The sequence below is a fragment of the Pseudorca crassidens genome, chromosome 15, assembly GCF_039906515.1.
Source record: "Pseudorca crassidens isolate mPseCra1 chromosome 15, mPseCra1.hap1, whole genome shotgun sequence".
NCBI classification, from domain to species: Eukaryota; Metazoa; Chordata; class Mammalia; order Artiodactyla; family Delphinidae; genus Pseudorca; species Pseudorca crassidens.
Genome location: NC_090310.1, coordinates 68,315,442 through 68,341,722, shown reverse-complemented (window position 1 = coordinate 68,341,722; position 26,281 = coordinate 68,315,442). Strand labels below are relative to the sequence as shown.

At 37.0% G+C, this 26,281-nt stretch overlaps 1 protein-coding gene across 6 annotated transcripts in view; it reads right to left on the bottom strand.

Moving 5' to 3' along the window:
* Nucleotides 1-26,281, bottom strand: part of RALGAPB (Ral GTPase activating protein non-catalytic subunit beta) — a 101,135-nt gene that overhangs the window by 52,235 nt on the left and 22,619 nt on the right. For 3 of the 6 annotated variants that reach the window (XM_067708113.1, XM_067708114.1, XM_067708115.1), the window contains exons 3-10: nt 25,241-25,443; nt 17,809-17,972; nt 16,048-16,234; nt 13,057-13,188; nt 4,519-4,697; nt 3,320-3,468; nt 2,977-3,193; nt 716-751 (exon numbers count right to left, since the gene is read on the bottom strand). In XM_067708113.1, the coding sequence (XP_067564214.1) occupies nt 716-751; nt 2,977-3,193; nt 3,320-3,468; nt 4,519-4,697; nt 13,057-13,188; nt 16,048-16,234; nt 17,809-17,972; nt 25,241-25,443 (1,267 nt within the window). The remainder of the gene's footprint in view (nt 1-715; nt 752-2,976; nt 3,194-3,319; nt 3,469-4,518; nt 4,698-13,056; nt 13,189-16,047; nt 16,235-17,808; nt 17,973-25,240; nt 25,444-26,281) is intronic. The other 3 variants (XM_067708116.1, XM_067708117.1, XM_067708118.1) reach the window with 1 other exon arrangement.

Below are 26,281 nucleotides of genomic sequence, written 5' to 3'. Positions count from 1 at the left end.
AGCATTCCCACCACCCAACCAACTCCAAAACACACACCGAAGAATCGCCCAACCAAGCAAAATGAGAATGAATTTTAACAACCACAGACAGCAGCTAACTTTAGGTTGATAAATCAGAAAACTGGATTGGTAAGAAAGATTATCATGGTCATTCGTTGTCACTGAAACAGAAGCCCTTCGAAAGTTGCTTTTATTTTTAACAAAAGATTTCACAGTGTATTGAAAATCACTCTGAAATCTTTTATCACTCTACATGAAATGTTTAAATTATTCGTAATAACAGATTTAACAGAATGCAGAGTCAAGCATAAATCTTTATGCAACTTCCCATGAGCCATTTTTAGTCCTGAATAAGCTATCCAGCAATAATACATTTGAAAAACACTACATGCAGAATGCATACAAATCAAACACTAAATCTGTATAAAAATACGCTTAAAGCTTTAAATTAAAAAAAAAAAAAAAGCCAAAACACAGTTAGTGCAAAATCCTGGAATTCATGACATGACCAGACTAGTGTACGAAAATAATGGGACTGATTCAGGCAGATTAATTTGCTTTTGCCAACAATCTTCCCCATTCAAAACACAGAAAAGTATTTTTCTTCCCAAGTGCAAAAACTACAAGAGACAATGACAATCAAAATTTTTAATGGAATTATGAAAAAAATAAAAACATGACTGCAATTAAGGAGAAGCTTCTGGTTCCTACTTACAAGATTTATAAGAAAGAAGAATTTGGATAAAAGATGCTGCAAGATAATAGAAATAAATGGAAACAAATCAAAGGACAGTAGTAATTATAAAATACTTTAAAGATGGTGAAATTTTACAATAAGTTAAGAAGCTTTTTTGCTTTTTAAAAGTTAGATTAAAAGCTTTATGATACCACAAGCTAGTTCAAAAACAGGAAATTGTGCATTCAGATCCAAAATTATGATTTTTGTATCATGCAAAACAATGAACGAAGAAAATTACACAACTACAAAAAATTGAGGTTTTGAACTGCCCATAACGTGCATTAAAATTTTAGTTCATTAACCCTTCCCAGCTCAATGTTACAATTACAAAGCACAGTGTACTGTCATGTAACTCTAAAGCTAACCAGTTCACAGAAGCAAACATTTTTAGAGGTGAACTACATGGCAGAATTCCTTGATGGCAGCCAGTACTTAGAGAACAGACTAACAGAGTCGGTATTCTCAACCTTCCCACCACCCGCAAGACCTCAAGAGTAGCACCCAACAGCACTTTAACCCATTCAGCTACCTGGACACCTCCTATCTCCTGGGTAATACAACAGCCTTTCTCATCTCTGAACACAAGGTGGGGGAAGAAGAGCTTCTATCCTTTTCCCACCAAAGAAAATGGTAAGAGTTAAAAGTAGGAATTTGTAGCCCACACATGATTTGAATTCTAGTTTCTATCTTTTGGCACAAGAGGGTGAGAAAAGCTGTTAAAAACTCCCTAGAGAGTGGGAAGATCTATAAATTCCCTTTAAGCAAGCCCACCAAGGAAGCAGCAGGTTGAACCACTCTGGATTCAGGGATTTTAGTGTCAACAGCTTGATACCCAAAAGTTACACTGTAAAGAATTGTATCTTAATAAAAATAAAAAATAAAAATATGCCTAACTCAATCTAGAATATACAATACAAATTAACAAATATAAACATGGGTCATAAAACTCAAAATATAAGGCGCATGAACTTTAGAAAACATAAGCCAAAATGTTTTTTAAATGTTTTCATTTAGTCATCAAATAAGTACATTTATTTATCCATAAGTCAAACTTGCAAATAAAATATGGAAATGGTAGAATATAAAGTGTCTGGATTTGAACAAAATAAACAAAGGAATCCCTAAACTCAATCATGCAATCTCAAATTATATTCCTGAAAATGCCTTTATATGCACTACTTTTCTAAATTATTTAAAGATTTGTAAGAACAACCAAAACAATTTACATGTATATAATGCTAACAGTCATAGACCCTTAGTTCCGAGATGATACATAATAACAAAGAATGCATTTCTGAGAGAAAGCAGAGACCCTTATGACCATTTTATTAGTTTTATCCTTGAAATTAACACTCTCCCTAGAGATGCATAATCTAAAGCAATTAGGCATCCTTTTATCTCAAGTTATTTCCAACCCCAGTGGAAAAGTGCTTCTCTTACCAACCAACCAATATTAATTATATTATTACATAAAGCACAATTAATTCATAAAGCATAGTGCCTGGCACAGAGTAAATGCAGCTCAGTAAGTGCTAGCCATTATTATTGCTCAGCTCTATAAAACAGTCATAAATATTCAGTATATTCTGCAGTACCTCAGCCTTCCATCCTGCACCCTATGCCACTACTTCCATGTGTAATGGTAAGATGACAAAAATAAATCATATTTAGATAGAATTTCATTTCTGTAATAAAATCTAAATAAAGATATCAGGGTTGAGTTATTAATTCTTCACCAGTCTTACTTACAGAGAAAATATATTTTTCAAAGTGTGCCCTTGAAATAAAGTTCTCTAGACTAAAACCTAAAAGGTTAGAGTCTTCTGTGAAGCAGAAATTTTCTGATATTTATATGTAGTAATGAGTGAATGGCTGTCAAAATCTAAGAAAACACTTCTTATGAATAAATTTCTGGTCAATTATGTTTAATTCTTTATATCAATATTATTATCCTGGCTGACATGAAGGGAACTTCCAGGTCACCTAGGAATCTGGTTTAACAAAACGTGGCTAACCTGAAGTATTAGACAAAAGCCAAACCTCACAGAACGAACATAAAAAGGACAAGTAGGGAAACTTTCAAAATTACTTCAGCTGGAAGGGGTTAAGCACAAGACACTGCTTGGTCAGAGACAGAGAGCTTTTTAAGATACATATTAATCTTGCAGGTAGGAAAGATTAAAAAGAAAAAAAAAAAAAAGAAAAAAATGACAACGTATTTCTTGAGCAATATTTACCAGTCATGCTGCTGTCTCTGTTTATCCCATTATGAAGTTTACAGTGAACAAATGCTGCATCAAATAACCATGATCCAAAGAGATTCAAGATGCTGTTAACCTTTGGTCTCTGTGGGGCAGGCAGCGGCCGGGGTTCTGAACTAGTCTGATTTGGACTTGACAGAGGAGAGGTGGAGGATGTCTGGTGCTGAACTTTTGAGGCGTGAGCAGTACTAACCTATTAGAAGAACACAAGAATATAGCCACACTCATGAAAAGTTTAAGAAAACAGCAGGATTTTTTAAAAGGAAGGCAGATTAAAAAGCCCATTTTATACAGTATAACAATGGTCATGAAAACGTACTGTGCTTGTCTTCATGGTGGCCTTGTTCACAGTAACAGCCCGGTGCCTCCGGTTATGTGGTGGGGTGGTATTGACAGCAGTGCTTTGAGGCATACTCAATCTATTCACGGGTGTTGGAGGAGCACTGTCTGATCGGGGTCTAGAAATGCCTTTAAAGAAAGATAAATGGAGTTATTCTTCATAGTTCAAAATATGTGGTCAGTAAATCTTCCTCAAGCAACACCAGTGAAGGCTCACAACAGACTACAGCAGAGACTGCTAGCTGCCTCCCAGTATCAATTTGTCCTTTCTTCCTGAGTTACAAAACACAAATTTTAGCTAGACATGGCTACGCAGAATAAACAACTGCCTTTTGAAGGCTCCCTTACAGCCAGATGTGGCCATGTTCTGACCACAGAGAAGTGGGCAATTATTGGGTGGGTCTTCCCCAAGAAATCTCCTTAAAAGAACGAATCAAAGGTAGATGCTCCTTCCTTCCCAATTCCTGAACAGGATAGCTGAAACTCTTTCAGCCATCATGGCCCATGAGAGTGTGCACAAAGGATGAAGAGCCAGAAGATGGAAGGGCCTTGGGTCTCTGACAATGGTGGAACTGCTATAGCAGCCCTGTATACAGCTTAGCCCTGCGTTTAACACGTGTGAAAGTAAACTACCTTGTTTAAACCACTAGTACTTTTGGCTAGGTGGCAGCCAAAGCTAACTAAACTAATATATTACCTCTGTAATACATTAATTGCACATAACAAAACGTTTTTGAAAATGATAGGTATTAAATACCACTGCCTTTTAACAGATTAAAAAAATTCTGACTTTTCATGTGAAAAACAGTTTAAAACAATGGTTCACAAAAAGTATAAACTGCTTCCTAATGACTCACATAAGAATGACACCTAATGCATTTTAATCTGTATTTTCTTGGATTACTAGTGAGAATGAACACTTTTCTCTTTTGCAAATTATCTCCTCATAGTCTTTGTCCATTTATCTACCAGGTCTTATTCTTTTTCTTTGCATTATTTGATCTATTTATATAATAATAACAAAAACCCTCTAGCTATCACATTTGTTGCAAATAATTTTTCCCAGTTTATTATTTGTAATCAACTCTGATCATCTTTTGCTTTCGGCTGTCCACAAAAGTTTCTAAAACTAGACTCTAAAGTTATCTTCAAACATCTAGCAACATACACAAAATTCACCTAAGAATGCATCCACCAGACAGCTGATTCCACGCATGGCACGAAAAAATATTTGAGGCAGATGTTTAAGGCAGGGATACTGATTCAATTCCTGCGGCATTCCGCTCACATTTAAGAACTGTTCCTGAAATTTGGGAGTAGAGCTTACAATGGCTGGGTTACTCAAATCCACGGGATTACTATCAAAAGAGAGAGCAAGAATTAATTATACATTTAGAAATCTCTTTAGCAATAAAATGCATGCAATCTAATTTAAGAACAGGCCGTTTGTGCCTATTTCTTTGATTCAGAGAGGAGATTAATCTGTATTTAATAAGCTAGGGACTCAAACACCAACACTACTTTACAGAAGTGTGCTTACATGAACCTACTTTGCCTATTCAGAGAATGAGAATCAAAATAAGATTAGTTTTTAATTTTTTTAACGTATACATGGATATTTTGTAATATGTTTGGAATTAAGCAATGGAATGGTAAAACTATAAATAAATCAACAAGAAACCCAAGGAGAAAATCTTACTTTAATATTAACATTTCCAATTTTTTAAAAACTATGTGAAAATTGGGATTAGTGTTTGTGTTCATGTGCACATACTAAAGCCATACATTTCAATGTATTTATTTTTTTCTGTTCCATATTTTTTTAATTAATTTATTTTAACACCTTTATTGGAGTATAATTGCTTTACAATGTTGTGTTAGTTTCTGCTGTACAACAAACTGAATCAGCTATATGCACACATACATCCCCATATCCCCTCCCTCTTGTGACTCCCTCCCACCCTCCCTATCCCATGCCTCTAGGTGGTTACAAAACACCAAGCTGATCTCCCTGTGCTATGCAGCTGCTTCCCACTAGCTAGCTATTTTACATTTGGTAGTGTATGTATGTCCATGCTACTCTCTCACTTTGTCCCAGCTTACCCCCCCCCTCCCCACCCCCGTGTCCTCAACTCCATTCTCTACGTCTGCGTCTTTATTCCTGTCCTGCCCCTAGGTTCCTCATATCCATTTTTTTTATTCCAAATATATGTGTCAGCATATGGTATTTATTTTCCTCCTTCTGATTTAATTCATTCACTCTGTATTACAGACTCTAGGTCCATCAACCTCACTACAATAACTCAATTTCGTTTCTTTTTATGGCTGTATATATGTGCCACATCTTCTTTACCCATTCATCTGTCGATGGACACTTAGGTTGCTTCCATGTCCTGGCTATTGTAAACAGTGCTGCAATGAACATTGTGGGACATGGCTCTTTTTGAATTATGGTTTTCTCAGGGTATATGCCCAGTAGTGGGATTGCTGGATCGTATGGTAGTTCTATTTTTAGTTTTTTTAAGGAACCTCCATACTGTTCTCCATAGTGGCTGTATCAATTTACATTCCCAATAACAGTGCAAGGGGGTTCCCTTTCCTCCACACCCTCTCCAGCATTTATTGTTGGTAGATTTTTTGATGATGGCCATTCTAACCGGTGTGAGGTGATACCTCATTGTAGTTTTGATTTGCATTTCTCTAATGATTAGTGATATTGAGCATCCTTTCATGTGTTTGTTGACAATCTGTATATCTTCTTTGGAGAAATGTCTATTTAGGTCTTCCACCCATTTTTAGATTGGGTTGTTTGTTTTCTTGATATTGAGCTGCATAAACTGCTTGTATATTTTGGAGATTAATCCTTTGTCAGTTGCTTCGTTTGCAAATATTTTCTCCCATTCTGAGGGTTGTCTTTTCATCTTGTTTATGGTTTCCTTTGCTGTGCAAAAGCTTTTAAGTTTCATTAGGTCCCATTTGTTTATTTTTGGTTTTATTTCCATTTCTCCAGGAGGTGGATCAAAAAAGATCTTGCTGTGATTTATGTCATAGAGTGTTCTTCCTATGTTTCCCTCTAAGAGTTTTATAGTGCCTGGCCTTACATTTAAGTCTTTAATCCATTTTGAGTTTACTTTTGTGTATGGTGTTAGGAAGTGTTCTAATTTCATTCTTTTACATGTAGCTGTCCAGTTTTCCCAGTACCACTTGTTGAAGAGGCTGTCTTTTCTCCATTGTATATTCTTGCCTCCTTTATCAAAGATGAGGTGACCATATGTGTGTGGGTTTATCTCTGGACTTTCTATCCTGTTCCAGTCATCTATATGTCTGTTTTTTGTGCCAGTACCATACTGTCTTGATTACTGTAGCTTCATAGTAGAGTCTGAAGTCAGGGAGCCTGATTCCTCCAGCTCCTTTTTCTTTCTCAAGATGCTTTGGCTATTTGGGGTCTCTGTGTTTCCATACAATTTTCAAAACTTTTTGTTCTAGTTCTGTGAAAAATGCCATCGGTCGTTTGATAAGTATTGCATTGAATCTGTAGATTGCTTTGGGTAGTACAGTCATTTTCACAATGTTGATTCTTCCAGTCCAAGAATATGGTATATCTCTCCACCTGTTTATATCGTCTTTAATTTCTTTCATCAGTGTCTTATAGTTTTCTGCATTCAGGTCTTTTGTCTCCTTAGGTAGGTTTATTCCTAAGTATTTTATTCTTTTTGTTGCAATGGTAAGTGGGAGTGTTTCCTTAACTTCTCTTTCAGATTTTTCATCATTAGTGTACAGGAATGCAAGAGGTTTCTGCGCATTAATTTTGCATCCTGCTACTTTACCAAATTCACTGATTAGCTCTAGTGGTTTTCTGGTAGCATCATTAGGTTTCTCTATGTATAGTATCATGTCATCTGCAAACAGTGACAGTTTTACTTCTTCTTTTCCGATTTGGATTCCTTTCTTTTTCTTCTCTGAATGCCATGGCTAAAACTTCCAAAAGTATGTTGAACAACAGTGGTGAGAGTGGGCAACCTTGTCTTGTTCCTGATCTTACAGGAAATGGTTTTTCAGTTTTTCACCATTGAGAACGATGTTGGCTGTGGGTTTGTCATATAAGGCCTTTGTCATGTTGAGGTAGGTTCCCTCTATGCCTGATTTCTGGAGAGTTTTTATCATAAATGGGTGTTGATTTTGTCGAAAGCTTTTTCTGCATCTGTTGAGATGATCATATGGTTTTTACCCTTCAATCTGTTAGTATGGTGTATCACACTGATTGATTTGCATATACTGAAGAATCCTTGCATTCCTGGGATAAACCCCACTTGATCATGGTGTATGATCCTTTTAATGTGCTGTTGGATTCTGTCTGCTAGTATTTTGTTGAGGATGTTTGCATCTATGTTCATCAGTAATACTGGCATGTAGTCGTCTTTTTTTGTGACATCTTTGGTTTTGGTATCAGGGTGATGGTGGCCTCATAGAACGAGTTTGGGAGCGCTCCTCCCTCTGCTATATTTTGGAAGAGTTTGAGAAGGATAGGTGTTAGCTCTTCTCTAAATGTTTGGTAGAATTTGCCTGTGAAGCCATCTGGTCCTGGGCTTTTGTTTGTTGAAAGATTTTTAATCACAGTTTCAATTTCAGTGCTTGTGATTGGTCTGTTTATATTTTTAACTTCTTCCTGGTTCAGTCTTGGAAGGTTGTGCTTTTCTAAGAATTTGTCCATTTCTTCCAGGTTGTCCATTTTATTGGCATACAGTTGCTTGTAGTAATCTCTCATGATCCTTTGTATTTCTGCAGTGTCAGTTGTTACTTCTCCTTTTTCGTTTCTAATTCTGTTGATTTGAGTCTTCTCCCTTTTTTTCTTGATGAGTCTGGCAGGTGGTTTATCAATTTTGTTTATCTTCTCAAAGAACCAGCTTTTTGTTTTACTGACCTTTGTTATTGTTTCCTTCATTTCTTTTTCATTTATTTCTGATCTGATGTTTATGATTTCTTTCCTTCTGCTAACTTTGGGGTTTATTTTGTTCTTCTTTCTCTAACTGCTTTAGGTGTAAGGTTAGGTTGTTTATTTGAGATTTGTCTTGTTTCTTGAGGTAGGACTGTATTGCTATAAACTTCCCTTTTAGAACTGCTTTTGCTGCATCCCATAGGTTTGGGGTCGTCGTGTTTTCATTGTCATTTGTTTCTAGGTATTTTTTGATTTCCTCTTTGATTTCTTCAGTGATATCTTGGTTATTTAGTAACGTATTGTTTAGCCTCCATGTGTTTGTAGTTTTTACAGTTTTTTTCCTGTAATTGATATCTAGTCTCATAGCATTGTGGTCAGAAAAGATACTTGACACAATTCCAATTTTCTTAAATTTACCAAGGCTTGATTTGTGACCCAAGATATGATCTATCCTGGAGAATGTTCTATGAGCACTTGAGAAGAAAGTGTATTCTGTTGTTTTTCGATGGAATGTCTCCAGCCAAGCTGGAGCCTGCTGGCCGTTGGGTGGAGCTGGGTCTTAGCACTGAGATGGAGATCTCTGGGAGAGCTCTCTCCAACTGATATTACATGGGCCAGGAGGTCTCTGGTGGTCCAATGTCCTGGACTTGGCTTTCCCACCTTGGAGGCTCAGGCCTGACACCAGGCCAGAGCACCAAGACCCTGTCAGCCACACGGATGTCTGAAGTAAGGTCCTGGGGCAACACCCCAGCATGTGTGGCAGACGTGTAGGATAGGGCAGCAGACCCATTTCAATGTATTTAAAACAATGGGCTTGTGGTATATTTTATATGTAAATAATTTTAAACATTTCCATTAAAAAATAGATTTTGGCTTCCACTCAAAATAGTCTGCTTAACTGTCCATTAAACAGCCTTTCCAACCCAAAGTAATATTGTTAGTCAACCTACAGCCAGCACCTGGAAAGAACTTCCACTAGCTTCAAGATGAAAAGAACCAGGCTGAGAAACATAAATCAGTGGTTTATAGATGCCCTGGGCCTTTGAAACCTTTTTCCATCTACTCAGACTCTGAATTTCACATAACTGCAAGTGGGGACAGGGGCCTGTGTGTGCATGTATGGAAAAGGGGCTTCTAGTGTTAGTACACTGTATCCAAAGAACTGTGGTCCACTATGTGGTGTAGGGAAGATAAGAAGTCTCTAGAAGCAGTACCTACTGGGGATTATAGTTCTCTGTTCAAAAATTAGAAAAATAAGCGGTAAGCTTGGAATGGACTACACCTCAGTCCAGCAGAGCTCTGCTAAATTCATATCTGTTTGATACCGAAAACTGGGGAGAAAGAAACAGGGGTTCAGGGGGAGCGTGCCGGAGAAAGAGAGCAGTGCATGTGCACAAGAGGAGCAAAAAAGCCAAGAGATAGACAATAGAGCAGCCTGTCCCAAGGCCGCCTTGATCCCTCCCTATCATGATTGAATGTTCACTGCTTCTTGGAGCCCAGTGAGACGGCTCTATCATCACACAATAACCCCTCTTTTTCACCTGCATTTGTTTAAGTAAGTTCCTATTCTGTATATAAAAAAAAACCCTGACTAAAATACTAAAATCTTTCAGCTCAAGAAGAAAGATAGAGCCTGAAGAGATCAATTAATAGTGAAGGAACAGGAAAAGATTATCCAAGAACTACAAACTCTTAAGGAATATATAACTTTCATGCAACAGAGCATAGAAAAAGATAGGTAGTTTCCTATTTAAGTTACCAAAATATAAATTAGTCAAAAAATAGAAACGGAGATAATTTGGGAAAACATTAAAATAGCATTCCATAGCCAAGCAGAAGTTTTCTCTAAAGAATGAAGGATGATTCAATAGAACAGTATTCCATAACCAAGCAGAATTTTTCTCTAAACAATGAAGGATGATTCAGTATTGGGGAAAAATTAACATACTATCAATAGGTAAAAGAAGAAAAAACATTTAATTGCTTAAATGGATGCCAAAATATGATTTGAAAATAATTCAGTAGTATTTCTGATTTTACTTATATTTTTAAATTTAAAATTTTTTCATTGCTTAGGAAATCAGGAACAAAGAAAAGAATAACTATCTAATATCAACAACCAATGTCCCACTCAAAATTTCACACAACAGAGGCATTCCAATGAAAATCAGAATGAAAGAAGGATGCTAAAACAGTATCATTTTAACTCAACAATGTTCTAGAAATTCTGCCTAATGTAGTAAAACACATACAAAAATAATTATAACGACAATGGCAACTTTTCAAGCGTTAGATGTACTGTTTTACATACTTTTTCTTCAATACTTATAACAAGATGGATAGTATTATTATCCCCATTGTATAGATTAAAAAGAGACTGAGACTCAGAGAGACTAAACTGCTTGCTCAAGTTCACAAAGAAAAAAGTAGCAGAACATGAACTCATATGCAGATCTTACTGCAATCAAAGCACTTATAATTAATTACCACAGATTCGAGTATGAATTACTAGAAAGGAGACATTTATTTGCAGATATGTATTCATTATATCTAGAAATTTAAAAAGAAATCAGTGAAATACTCAGAGCATTTTTAAATCCCAAGTATATAAAAAATATACAAAAATAAAATAAGTAAAACATTTTCTTTACAGCAGCAATAGCCACTTACAAGATTTAACAGTAGGAAAAAAGTTAGCCTTTCACAACATCAGCAATAAATACACAGGAATAATGGTAAAAAGAAAAAAATTATGCAGATCTCTGTGAAGAAAACTACAAAACATTTCTGCAAGATATTTAAGATTCTAGGGGCTTCCCTGGTGGTGCAGTGGTTAAGAACCTGCCTGCCAATGTAGGGGACATGGGTTCAATCCCTAGCCCAGGAAGATCCCACATGCTGCGGAGCAACTAAGCCCGTATGCCACAACTACTGAGCCTACGCTCTAGAGCCTGTGCTCTGCAACAAGAGAAGCCATGACAATGAGAAGCCTGCACACCACAATGAAGGGTAGCCCCCACTTGCCTCAACTAGAGAAAGCCCATGCACAGCAACGAAGACCCAACACAACCTAAATTAATTAATTAATTAATTAATTAAGATTCTAAAAAAGAAAAATACCTACTCTTAGAAAAGCAAACACAATATATTAAGATGTCAGCTGTTCCTAAATATAAATACAAGCTTAATGCAATTCTCATCTTTGGCAGAGTCTGGTTAGATGTTCACTAGCTTCTCTTTTCCTCCTATGTTCTCTTGCAATTAAGTGTGGCATATGTTTGAGTTCCAGCCAATGGAATATGGGTAGCAGTGATTTACATCACAGTTCAGGAGCTGGTCCATGAAAACCTTCCACACAATTTTCCTTGCTCTCTCTCTTTTCCATCTTCTAGGCAGATACAGAGGCACCTGTCTACAAAGTTAAGGCCCTAATAAAGCCACATGTTGAAGATGGCAGAGACTCTGCCAGCCTGGGTCCCTGAACAACTACCTAAGCAGAGCTGCTCCTTACCCAAGACTTTATGAAACATACTGTACTAAGCCACTAAGATTTTCAGGTTCATCTGCTAAAGGAGGACATGTTCCTTACCCTAATTAACACACACTCCAAACCCCAAAAGGTTTTGTGAGGTTCTTCTGTTCACTTGTGTTTTGTAACGTGTCAAATGGATTCTAAAATTCATCTAAAATGTTAAACAGGCAAAAAGAGATTTTTAAAAATATTCCAAGAAATGTTTTAGGGAAAAAGATATTAGTCCCACCAAATATCAATAACTATTATAAGATTAAAATAATTAAAAGTGTTAATCTCCTATAAGAATGAATTAAAGATCAATGGAATAATATGTGACCCAAAGACAAAATCCATATATATAAAGGAACTTAATGGCACAAAGGAAACAAAGTCAGAAGAAATCATAGGTGAATATCTATCTGATCAAAGAACAAAGGAAGACTTTCTAATCTTAAAGGAAACAGAAAATAATCACAGAAAAAGACAGATTTTAAAAAATAAACTAAAATCACCGAAAGATGAAAAACACACAATACAAACTGAAAAAAACATGACAGAAAATGGTTAAGATCCCTAACTTATAAACAGGTCATACAGAGTAATTTAGAATCACTAATACACAAATAGAAAAATGAGGCTCGTCAAACCAGAAAGAAAAGATATGCAAGGAAAAAGTTTACAAATCAAATAGTATACAACAGAACCAAAGTTCCACAGAGCACAAGGATGGGGCTAGTAGAGAGAAAGGTAGGAAGCAATGAAATTAAATTGAATAGAATTACTATAAAAAAAGAAAGAGCATGAAGTATTACTTTTAGCAATTTGTCCCTCTGTGAAATTCTATGTGTACCCTCAGTGAAATTTTAAACCACGCTACTAGAGGAGAGGTCCTGAGAGCCAGACTGACCAGTCAGTGCTGGTCATAGAGAGGAACAAGCTAGTCTCCAGTCCCCACAGAATGTGACAAAGTCCTGGGAGAGAGATCATCATCCAAGCTGCACCAACAGGCAAGAGAACAAATGCTGCACCTACTGCAGGGAACAAGCCTCTAGAGAGTGTGGCCCAAGAGCAGCTGAGGACAGCCTGACCCTGCTGGGACAGGGAGAGCAGGGGCACATGATGTAGATGTGTGTGTTGTCCAATTTGGCTCCATCTGATGACTGGGCTTAACAGCCACACTGTGAACTCTAACAAGGAGTTATAGCACCGCTCCTGTCCTAAGACACTCACTGCGTAAAGACCACATGAAATACAACAACAACAGTACCTTAACATATGTAAAAAGCGAAACCATGTCTGTGCAACACACTCATTATCCATTTCAGGAGGGATCAGACTGGCATCTTCATCGGGAACTTTAAATGGAGGAAATGAAGGACCATATGTAAAGCGTAGCAATCTAGAAAATAAAAAAAATCATACCATCAAGTTCATTTTGTAACAGAATGGAAAATACATTCAAACATTAAAATATACTAAGAGAAATATGATAAGAGAAAATAGATGAAACTTGTATTATACCTCACTGAAGTGAATAAAATAAATGAAAACCCTTGTTTATAAAACAGATAAACTGGAAGAGGATTTCCAGTTTTATAAAGGATTTTTTAAAACATGTATTTCTATTTTTAAATAATTAATGTTATTTATAATTTAGTTCATATATTTTTAAGTTATATAATTTATAAATTTATTTTATTTACTTATAAAACTTCTTTATCATTTTATAAATTTATGTATTTAACTGTAATTTTATTTTACTTATGATTTTATTATAATTATCAAATAAGTGATTTTATAAATTAAATATTATATCTCATAAATTTTATAATACATCTTGTATATAACATTATATGTATAACATGTAACATACAATGGTGTATATAATAATTATACATAATATAATTTTATAATATATACTATAACATAAATTACAAATCAAATATTACTTTATAAAATTAAAAATTACCTAAAAGTTTACTTTAAAATTGCAAATAACAAATCATATAATACACAATTATGCTTATGTTGATTATATAATTAGTCATGTAATATAAATAATAAATTCTTTAAATTATTTTTAAAAGATTCACTGCACTGCAAATGCCTTCAACACAACTAAGCTATAATCTATTCATAATAACTGCTATATAACTTTAAATGAAGTTTAGAATTTATGGTGTGTGTGCCATAAAATGAATTTGACAATTCAATTACTTAACTAAATATTAATATTCCAAATGTATTAAAACTGTTCAAAGCCCTTTGACCCAATTATTAACCTATTATAATTAGAATAGATTATAATCTATATTATAGTTATATAATCTAAAGATTATGTCTTAATAAAATAACCAGAATATACACAAAGACTATGTATAAAGTACTCACATATCAACAATATTTTTAAAACACAGGGAAAAACTTAAATATCAAAACAGCAGGGAAATTATTAAATGAATTATAATTCCATTTATAAAATGAAAAACTATAAAGCCATTAAAAAATGATCTTGAGATCTATTTAAGAAGAAAAAAGGTACATGTAATTACTGGGACAAGAATCAGACAACAAATAAAAAAAGCAGATAATACTATATCAAATAATCTCAAATTTATTTTTTAAAAAAGAGAAAACAGGAAAAATACATTCAAACTTTGGTTATTTGTAAGTGATGGATATTTCCTCCTACATCTTCCAAATTTTCTATTATAAGCATGTATGGCTTTTATAATCAAGATAAAATGATATATTATTTAAAAATAGATTCATAATATTGACATTCACAAAGATATACCAGAATCAACAGAATACTCCAAACCTTCATCTTAGTTTAAACGATGATAAAGAGATAAACATTTATTAACTCTCAAAATGACCAGTCTACCTTCTGATACATGATACCACCTACGAATGATCTGTTCTCACCTCCACCACTACCCCACCCCCAATCAAATCTGAATCAGATCAAGTCTCTAGATCTAACCACCAGTCGACAGGAAATACAGGGGACAGAGGAACATGCTAATTAACACAACTAGGACATAATCAGAAAAATCCAAAATGTGAAGCATTCTATAAGACAAACAATCCAGTTCAACAAAAAAACTGCAAGGAAATAAAAATGAGAGAACAGTAACCTACAGTTTAAAATAGGCTTAAGAAACATGTCAACTAAATACAACATCCAAACCTTGTTTGTGTTCTGATTCAATGGAATCAACTATAAAAAAAATTGAGACATTCAGGGACATCTGAACACTCAACAGCTAACCAATATTAACAAACTATTAACATTTTGTTTAGGTGTGATAAATGGTATTGTGATTATGTTTAAAAAAGAATGCTCAGGGCTTCCCTGGTGGCGCAGTGGTTAAGAATCCACCTGCCAATGCAGGGGACAAGGGTTCGAGCCCTGGTCCGGGAAGATCCCACATGCCACGGAGCAACTAACCCCGTGCGCCACAACTACTGAGCCTGCGCTCTAGAGCCCGCGTGCCACGACCCCTTGCTCCGCAACAAGAGAAGCCACCGCAATGAGAAGCCTGTGCACCTCATCGAAGAGTGGCTCCCACTCGCTGCAACTAGAGAAAGCCTGCACGCAGCAACGAAGACCCAACACAGCCAAAAATAAATAAGTAAATAAATTTTAAAAAAAAGAATGCTCAACTTTTAGAGTCATATTAAAAGAAATGAAAAAAACAAGTCTGAAAAAAATGAAGCCTAACAGTTTACTCACAGAATAGTGATGGCATTATATATAAATGGTAAAAAAAAAAAAAAAAAAAAGTTAAATTATTATAATAAAATACTGCCTACTTTGGTTACACAGAAGAACATTACAGTATGCTCCTATTTCTGTAAAATTATGTATAAACATATATAATAAGACTTCTGGTGAACTTAACTCTTTCTGTTATACCTTTCTTTGGTTTGTTTTTTAAAAATAATGATCATGAATATTTTAATAATCAGAATAAGAGTGGGATTTTGGGGGTGGGAGTGGTAGGGCTCAGAATTTATCTGCCTCTCCAAAACCTGCTTAATCTAAAATGTTTTAGATTAGACAGGCACTAGCCAAACTGACACATCTATTTTAAAAAAGTGGTTTGATTCTCTATCTAAAGTACAGTAATGAGAGACACAGAATAGAGACTTTTTACCATGTACTCTGTGAATCCCAGACAGACACAGAACTAGGGGAAAGCTACCCAAGGTCAGACGGATGAAGGAAGGCAAGTGGATGATGATAACTTACCTTGAAGTGAGCGCACAGATGACCTTGCTCCACTGCTCCACCACTGCTGGGTGGTGCCTCCAGTTAGCCACCATCTCCTTGGCTGTTTTCCAGTAAGGAGGTGTTGGGAAGCACCGAGTACAAGCTAGTAACCAAACCTCAAAGAGAACACCAATCAACTTCTCTGCTAGATTCTCAGCAATGCCACCTTACCAACAAAAAGAAAACATCTTTGGCATACTTATTTGTAAAGCAGAATCTTTAATTCACTGACTTGGGAGAACTGGTCAAAAAATTAAAATAACTGCAATGTTAAGTTTTGACTTTCAAATAATCACTTAACAGAGAGAGCAAAAAACTATTCTTAGAAGCTCCTATGAAGGAAATCATGGATATATCAACCCATTATCACTTTGAAAGTTTTCAAGTGGCCCTGCTCGGTTCGTATTGCAGATCTTAATCTTCCAGCAGTGGGACAAGGAGTACAGAGGGAAGAAAAGAAAGGATGAGTGTCTATAATGAACGACTGCTATGAGTCAGTTTCTGTGCACACAGCTCATACACATTAATTCTGCAGGATAGGTATTTATAATCTCTAACCAATTATCGATTATACCCATTTTGAAGATGAGAAAACAGGTTCAGGAAATTTAAGTAACTTGCCCAAGTTCACACAGCCAATAAGTAAAGGAATCAGAACAAATACCCAAGACTTTTTACCTCTAAACTTTGCTATAAAATCCTTCAGGTGTTTGAAAGCGACCCTTCAAGGGAGAGGGAGACAAAGAAGGGAGCCAAACGACTGGTACTGGGCAGGACAGAGCCTCAACCATGAAAACCGAGCGGCTCCTCTGTTCCAAGCCCTGGAACTAGGAAGAACAGCAGTGGTCTGTACTCTGCATAGCTCCAAAAGACAAACTTGGGACGAGAAGGAAAAGTTCTAAGGATTCCTATTTCAAATGGGCAAAAATGAAGTTTCAACAATAATAAGCCCCAGAAGTGGATGGATTGCCTGCCTTATGGTGCTGAAATCCCTGCCATGGGGAGTGTGTAGCAGAGAGACACACTATCTGTGTCTGGCCAGCTATCATCAATACCAGACAGGGTATTCCTATTATGGGGTCCCTTGCAACACTAAAATTCTAGGGTTTTTTTAAGATATCTTCCTGGACACTGCATTTGTGTGAGAGCACAAGCACACTCACATGTGTTAGCAAAGGGACTACACAGATGAATAAGCAATAAGGGAACGTGGAACTAGAATATCAACTTATTGTCTGTGTATACTGTGCATACAAAGCAGGATGTCTAAAATACACTCTAAAGTCTTATAAAATTGGAGGCTTTTTAATGGCTAGGCAATGAATGACATACTGTCATACTTCCAAATAGAACACTTTAAGATTCTGTAGGGTTCATTTGCTAAACAAAATATCTTCTAGCTATCAAGTTTTCAGAGTCTACCTGGATAACTACTTTGTAATCAGGTACATGAGTTGTTTCGTATATAGGCTCTATCCTAATATACTGAACAAGCTACTGTTACTGTCATTATCAAACATGCACTAATTCACTGAGCCCCTCACTATATTAGCAAAATCATCACTGAAGGTAACATAACTTTCCATTGTGCCTTTGAGGGTTTTCCATTCTAAGAACTGTTCATCTTGGTTTGTCAACTGTAGTGTCAAAATTTAAATCCCCACAGAGTCTACTACTCATTGAGTCTAAAAGTAAACAGCATTTGGAGCTCAGAAATAAATTAGAAAAAAATTAACAAACCTTGAACAGTTGGTGGTGCTAAAAGTATGTCATTAATCTGCAGAAGAAACAACAGTAAGACTTCCCAGGTTTCTCGGGCCATAATGGATGACTCACGGGCCAGTTTCTGAATGGCTCTCAGGACCTGTAAGCATAGTCGGATCTGACTGGAGCCCTGTTCCTGTCTGAAGAAGACAAACAGACATCACTGACAAGCCTTGAGGAGAGAATGCAACAGTTACGGACAGGCGACTTTTGGACACAGCAAGCAATGATCCAATGATACTCCCTAACAGCGTCAGCAGACAGAATTAGGTGCACCCTCTTCAGTTCAAAGCTACTTCCTCGTCATACAGTTTGGCCCTCTGGGATCTCAGCCTACCACTCTTAAAAAGCCTGAAGAGCTCCTGTGGAGATAGAGGATAACAGAAAGTAAACTTCACCTCTAGATTTTTAGAGGATAATAGAAAGTAAACTTCACCTCTAGATTTTTAGAGGATAATAGAAAGTAAACTTCACCTCTAGATTTTCTAAGTGTGAAATGTGCCTGGCGCATACAACAGATACTCAATAGGTTTCTGCTGAATGAATGAGTAAATACCCACAGCCACTTCCACTGCTCACACAGCAGAATGGCCTTTGTATTCTTCTAAAAAATTTTAAACACACATTTACAAGAATTCTGCACGTGATTTCATAGTGCTCACAAGTCCCTCTGAAGCTAATGTCTGCTAGAGAAGAGCCTACAGAATGGAATATCCTAACAGATCCCCAAAACTGACGAGATATAGAGGCAATTGCCTCAGAAATGAGCACCTGCTACTGCTGCTCTACAAAAACAAAGGCAACATAACGCAAGATGGGGGCTCCAAAGGTACCCAAGATACTCCCAAAGAACAGTTTTATAACGCTTTTTAGTCCACAGGACCATTTTTCTCCAACAGAATTAGATCAATATATCAGGTCCAAGCTCCAGCCCTTATCCCCACTGTCCAAAGTGGATCACCTTGAGAATTTCAAGAATCGTAGTAAACCCACTGTACCAGCAAATGCTGAACTGCCCTCCGGAGTTCTCATGTGAAACCCAAGACAAGTAACTAATACTACTGAAATAAATCTTGAGGCCAAGTTTCTATATATTATGACTCATGTTACAAATTCATAAAACATGTCTGAATGAGAGCAGGGAATCGCAGAGCTGCCTCAAGAAATCCAGAAATTGAAGTGAGTGCCCTTAGAACTCCCATCACAACCTTAGAATAAAGATTCTCAGATTCTGGGCCATGACCCAGAAAACCAGAAACTTACACTGGAGTTGCAAAAAAATGACAACCTTAAGTTTTCCCTAAAGAAGTCAGATCTAAAGTAAAATGATGAGACATTCACTTAGGAAAAGCCAAGAGTCCCCAAGAGCAGGAAGATGTCCCATGTTCAGTTTGATGTGAATCCAGTCCATGGGAAGCCATGAGGCTCAAGCTTGTGTCTGTTGCTCTGGCTACTAAAGAGTAAGAAATACGTAACAGCCCCAAACCTCATGTAGCCATGTAAGAGGGAACCGAGAATAAGAAATAAAAATACCACTAGCAGTCCTGGGGGTGACACTCATGCAAGATAGCAATGACATTAGAAGCCTCCCAAATGGTAACCCAGGCCTACCCACCCTTTCTAGGTACCACCTGCCCAGTGGCAGAAAAGGAAACATCTGCTCCTTAGGTACTGTAGCCTCACTCAGACAGCCTAAATTTAAGAGCAGTGTCCAAGTTTCTACAGCTAAGAGAAACAAGGTAATCTTTACTGAAAAATAAACAGAAAGGTCTAAACAGTAAAAATATTTCTTTCCCCTTAATATTTTCAAAAGCAACTTGTGAACTTCAGAAAACTGTTCTAAAACATGGGGTGGTGAATTATGTATGGCCAATGGGTCAAATCTGGCCTGATACCTGTTTTTGTAAATAAAGTTTTATTGGAACACAACCATGCTCATTTATTTATATATCATCTATGGCTGCTTCCCTACACCAGCAGAGTTGAATAGTTGTGACAGACACCATATGGCCCACAAAGGCTAAAATATTTACTATATGACTCTTCACAAAAAGTTTGCCAACCACTGCTTTAGAAGAACATCACATTTTCTAAAGAAGTTTATTTGAGCAATGAAGACACTAATCAATTTTAAATGATGGGTCACTCTTCACTCAATTATGCAAAAAAAAACCTGATAGGCAAAAAGAGAAAGGCTACATCCACTCTGACTTAATCTCTAGCGAAGTAGTAGAGGCTGTTTCCTCTATTCTGAGTGTTAGTTTTCATAAAAACAACTAACTAAGTAAACTTGATGACAATTTTATGAACTATCTGAATTTTAAAAAAATGAAACTTCCAGTAATAGGAGATGAGATCATAACTCCCAATATTTAGCACTGAAAATATTCAGCTCCCTAAGACATTACTGGCCATGAGAACTCTAATACTCAGTTCAGCACCCACTCAGAAGTATGCACACACACACACTTTTGAGAAAATAAGCTAACTACCAAACAGTAAGATGAACAATTTATAAGGTAGTCATGTTTCTCAAAAGAGAAAAGCCAAAGCAAAAGCCTAATTAACTCAAATGTCATTGATTTTTCTCATCAATACAAACTGAGCACTGAGAGTTGGTAAGAGTACAAAGAGGAAAGAAACACAGTGACAGTACTATCCATGAGACTGTCCCACGCACTAAGAAAAAACCTAGTAAATTAGTCTCCTAAATGGGATGACAAGAAAGCATTAAAAGTATTACATCATTTTAGAAGAACCTGCTTAGCCACAAACAATATGTCACTTACTTCCCATCATTTCCTGTTATAATTCTATTTGAAATCAATAAATATAAGCAACCAGCATTTTATTCACCCTAATGTAATACCAGTACTGCTCTAGGTGCTGTGGAAGTCCAAACTATATACAACCTAGTTCCTACCCTCAAGTTGGTTAGATGGGGAAATGAGACATACACATTTTAAAAGATAAGCAATAAAACTGGAGAGATACAATAAGTACACAGGAAGTACCCTACAGGCTCAAAGAAGGTGTGATCACTATGGGCCTGGATGATGAGGTAAGGCTGAATTTAAGATGAACCATCAAGAGAGAGATGTGGACAACTAGGACACATCTAGGACAGGGAGAGGAGGATGAGGATGGAAAAAGAGTAGGTAATGATGGAGAAGATCTTTAAGGAGTCTTGGGAGAATGTTTAATTTATGAGTCTGACCAAAGAGCAGGGCTCACGCAGAATTAGCAGCAGCTAATCTGGTTAGGGGCCAGATTACAGCAGGCATTTCACACAAGATAAGGAGTTTACAGGCATACTTCACTGTATTGCACTTCATTCTGTTGCACTTCACAGATATTGCAGTTTTTTTACAAACTGAAGACTTGTGGCAATCCTGCATTGATTGAGCAAGTCTATCGGCACCATTTTTCCAACTGCATTTGCTCACTTTGTGTCTCTGTGGCACATTTTGGTAATTCTTGCAATATTTTCATTATTATATCTGTTATGGTGATTGTAATTGTTTTGGGGCACTACAAACCACGCCCATATAAGACAGCGAACTTAACTGATAAATGTTGTGTGTGTTCTGACTGCTCCACCAACCGGCCGTTTTCCTGCTCTCTCTCTCCCCTCAGGCCTCCCTATTCCCTGAGAGATAGCAATATTAAAATTAGGCCATTTAATAACCCTACAGTGGCCTCTAAGTGTTCAAGTGAAAGGAAGAATCATGTCTCTCACTTTAAATCAAAAGCTAGAAACAACAAGGACCTACCTTATAGCACAGGGAACCATATTCAGTACCCTGTAATAACCTATAATGGAAAAGAATCTGAAAAAGAATATACATATGTGTGTGTTTATATATGTATGCGTGTGTGTGTATATATATACAAAAAACTGAATCACTGCTGTACACCAGAATCTAACACAACATTGTAAAAAGGTAGAAATGATTAAGCTTAGTGAGGAAGGCAAGTCAAAAGCCAAGACAGGCTGGAAGCTAGGCTTCTTGCACCAATTAGCCAAATTGTGAATGCAAACGAAAAGTTCTTGAAGGATATCAAAAGTGCTACTCCAGTGAACACACAAATGATACGAAGAGAAACAGGCTTACTACTGATATGAAGAAAGTTTTAGTGTCTGGATAGAAGATCAAACCAGCCACAACACTGCCTTAAGCCAAAGCCTAATCCAGAGCAAGCCCCTAACTCTCTTCAGTTCTATGAAGGCTGAGAGCAGTGAGGAAGCTGCAGAAGGAAAGTCTGAAGCCAGCAGAGGCTGGTTCATGAAGTTTAAGGAAATACCTCCATTTAAAAGAAAAAAAAAAGTGCAAGATGAAGCGGCAACTGCTAATGTAAAAGCTGTAGCAAGTTATCCAGAAGATCTAGCCAAGATAATTAGAGTGGCCACACTAAAGAACAGATTTTCAATGGAGACAAAACAGCCTACAGCCTTCTATTGGAAGAAGATGCCATCTAGGACTTTCATAGCTAGAGAGAAGTCAACTCCTGGCTTCAAAGCTTCAAAGGTCAAGCTGACTCTCTGGTTAGGGGCTAATGCAGCTGGTGACTTCAAGTTGAAGCCAATGCTCATTCACCATTCTGAAAATCCTAGGGCCCCTAAAAATTATGCTAAATCTACTCTGCCTGTGCCATATAAATGAAATAAAGCCTAGATGCCGGCACATCTGTTTACAACATTTTAAGCCCACTGGTGAGACCTACTGCTCAGAAGAAAAGATGCCTTTCAAAATATTACTGCTCATTAACAATGCACCTGGGTCACCAAGAGCTCTAATGGATGTGGACAAAGAATGTCACCTGCCATTTCAGTAAACAAACAATATTGTGGCCATAAAGCCATCAGCCACTGCAGCTGCCCCCCCACCCCCATGGTGCACCCTGAGGGGACTTCAGGACAGAGAGAAAGAAAATAGTGGCCCTAGGTAGTTAAGATGCATACCAAAGGAATAATTTCAATGAACCCAAACTCTTGCAGCTTCCCATACACAGAAGGGCACTAAAATCATTAACTTGAGATGTCTGTTTTTTGATTAGCAGTAATCTTTTGATGTTCCACTACACAGTTTTGTTTTTTTCCCAGCAAAACTCCTATACATCCTCGCTCCTCCCTTACCTCTCCGGAACAGCCCCTCAGAACTGAGAAACAGTATCCGGGCTATAGTCTTCAGTAAGTCCACCGAATAAAACATAATTCTCAACTTTTTGACTGTGCATTTTTTTCAGTCAACACTGAGATGTACAACAAGATAAATGTTTGCCTGCTAACCCAAAATCCATTCTGCTGCCCACGGATCAAGGAGCAATTCCGACTTTCAAGTTTTATTATTTAAGAAATACATTTCTTAAGACTATAGCTGCCACAGACAGCGATTCCTCTGATGGATCTGGGCAAAGGAAATTGAAAACCCTCTGGAAAGGATTCACCATTCTAAATGGCATTAAGAATATTTATGTCATGGGAAGAGATCAAAACATCAATATTAATAAGAGTCTGGAAGAAGCTGATTTCAACCCTCACGGATGACTTTGACGGGCTCAAGACTTCAGTGGTGGAAGTAAATGCAGATGTGGCAGAAATAATAAGAGAACTAAAATCAGAAGTGGAGCGCGAAGACATGACTGAATTGCTGCAATCTCATAATAAAACTTTAATGGAAGAGGAGTTGCTTCTTATGGATGAGCAGAGAAAGTGGTTTCCTGAGATGGAATCTACTCCCGGTGAAGATGCTGTGAAAATTATTGAAATGACAACAAAGAATTTAGAATATTACATAAACTTAGTTGATAAAGCGGCAGCAGGGTCTGAGAGGATTAACTCCAATTTTGAAAGAACTACTGTAGATAAAATGCTATCAAACAACATTGCAGGGCCTTCCCTGGTGGCGCAGTGGTTGAGAGTCCGTCTGCCAATGCAGGGGACACAGGTTCGTGCCCCGGTCCGGGAAGATCCCACATACTGTGGAGCGGCTGGGCCCGTGAGCCATGGCCGCTGAGCCTGTGCGTCCGGAGCCTGTGCTCTGCAGCGGGAGAGGCCACAACAGTGAGAGGCCCGCGTACAGCACAAAAAAAAAAAAAAAAAAAAAAACAACATTGCATGCTACAGACAAATCATTCATGAACTGAAGAGTAAATCAATGTGGCAGACTTCACTGCTGTCTTATTTTAACACATCGCCACAGCCACCCAAGCTTCAGCAACCACCACCCTGATCAGTCAGCAGCCATCGCATTGAGGCAGAACCCTCCACCAGCAAAAAGATTTCAGTTCACTAAAGGCTCAGATGGTTAGCATTTTTCAGCAATGCTAGTATTTTTTAATCAAGACATGTAATTGTTTTTTTAGACATAATGCTATTGCATATTTACAGACTACAGTACAGTATAAAAACTTTTACGCACTGGGAAACCAAAAAATTCATGTGACTTGCTTTATTTCAATGATCGCTTTATTGTGGTGGTCTGCAACCAAACCTGCAATATCTTGAGGTATCTTTGTACAACTGATCCTATAGACCAGAGCTCTTAATGGAGATTCCTCTTTTTTAATTCAGATTTTTCCAAAGTAATCTTCCTTCTAAATTTAAAAAGTTAAAATTTACAGGGCTGGTTTTTGGATGACTCAAAGTCCTCATCATCTGACAGATCAAAAGCCCTAACCAGAACTTTTCCAAAAGGAGGGAAGCCCACTTGCCCCTTCCACAGACATAAAAAACAGCTGAAAACAGATTTTTCTCAAAGGAAATCCCTACAAATAGGTAGGCAACTAATGCTCTCTTCTCCATTATTTTCTATATTTCCAAAATCCTTTATAGTGACATATAATTCTTTTAGAATGGGAAAAAAATGTTTTAGGCACAAGTAAGGCAATCTTACATTACAATATTTAAGGTCTCTGCCGCAGAGATAGGGGAAAAACTCAATAACAAACTGTCAAGAGTATTCTTTTGGTCTACTACAAATGTGCCTATAATTTCAAATCTGCTTACTTCAATGTCTTCATTCTCTCATAAGAAAGATTCATTTTAAGGTAGATGGCTTAGTCGCCATTAGCTTAAGTGGAGACAAGAATTATGTTAGGCAAAAGTATGGGTTTTTTTGACTGGAAGGGAAAGGGGTCACAGTATTTTAACATCTAATAGCTATCAGATCTTAGAAGCAAAGCCAAAAGCCGTTAAAATGAACACACACTTGTTAAAGAGCCCTAGTGAACATTATATAAGCCCATCTCTCTCATTCATATTAACACACACTTTAACTGAACAAGTAATGAAAGTTACTGTTCAAAGGTCTAACAATGAAATCAGTTCCCATAATATAAAAAAGTAACATTGATGAGTAGTTTATTATGATCCTAATAACAGGCCAGATAGACTAGTATAGCTTACCTTGGTACAAAAAGATTCTGCAGGTGTTTTAGTATACTTTGAACATATAGATTAGGCTCTTTAATAACTGGCAATGGAATAGAATCTTTCGGCAACACTAAAGCCATAATCCAGTCAGTATATACATCAACACAATATTTTACAGTCTCTCCGTCCAATGGAAGGGTCAGTCCATAGCAAATTACTTCCATGGTCCATTTTACCTAAACAAAAAAAAATATACATATAGAATTATTACACATTCCTATCTGTATATCAGTAGATTGATTTAAAATGTTAACCTCTTATTGTCAAAAACCTCTCAACTGAAGTATATTCATCTCAACATACATCAGATTAATTCTACAGAATGTACTTTCCATGTATAAGACATAATCAGGGGGCTTCCCTGGTGGTGCAGTGGTTGAGCGTCTGCCTGCCGATGCAGGGGACACGGGTTTGTGCCCCGGTCCGGGAAGATCCCACATGCCGCGGAGCGGCTGGTCTCGTGAGCCATGGCCGCTGAGCCTGCGCGTCCGGAGCCTGTGCTCCGCAACGAGAGAGGCCACAACAGTGAGAGGCCCGCGTACCGCAAAAAAAAAAAAAAAAGACATAGACAACGTTTCCTAAGCAAAAGATTTAAGAAGAAAATAAATTACTTATTTCTAATTAAGCCTATGTTGGCTTTCACTCCTTAAATATTATTATTGTTTGCTCTGTAAAATAAAAAGTACAGGTCATCTTGATTTTCCACAGAGATCGGAGGCACAGAAATAGAAAATTTTAGATATTTTTCTCCACTTAATTTGCATGCAGGTATGTGTGTCATTTAGGAAATCACTTACATAAATTTAATTATATTCCATTTCCAGATTATGCAACTTTAACAAACAACAGGAAGGAAGATGAACTGCCCAACTCTTATTTTGTGACTATTTTCATTGGCAAAGAAAACAATATTTTAAATGCAAGGCCAAGAACAAACAGAGGTCAGAAGGGACTGAAGCTGGGTAAGATCTTAAAAAGGCACTTGGCTGCACTAAACAAGTTCCAGCCTCCTCA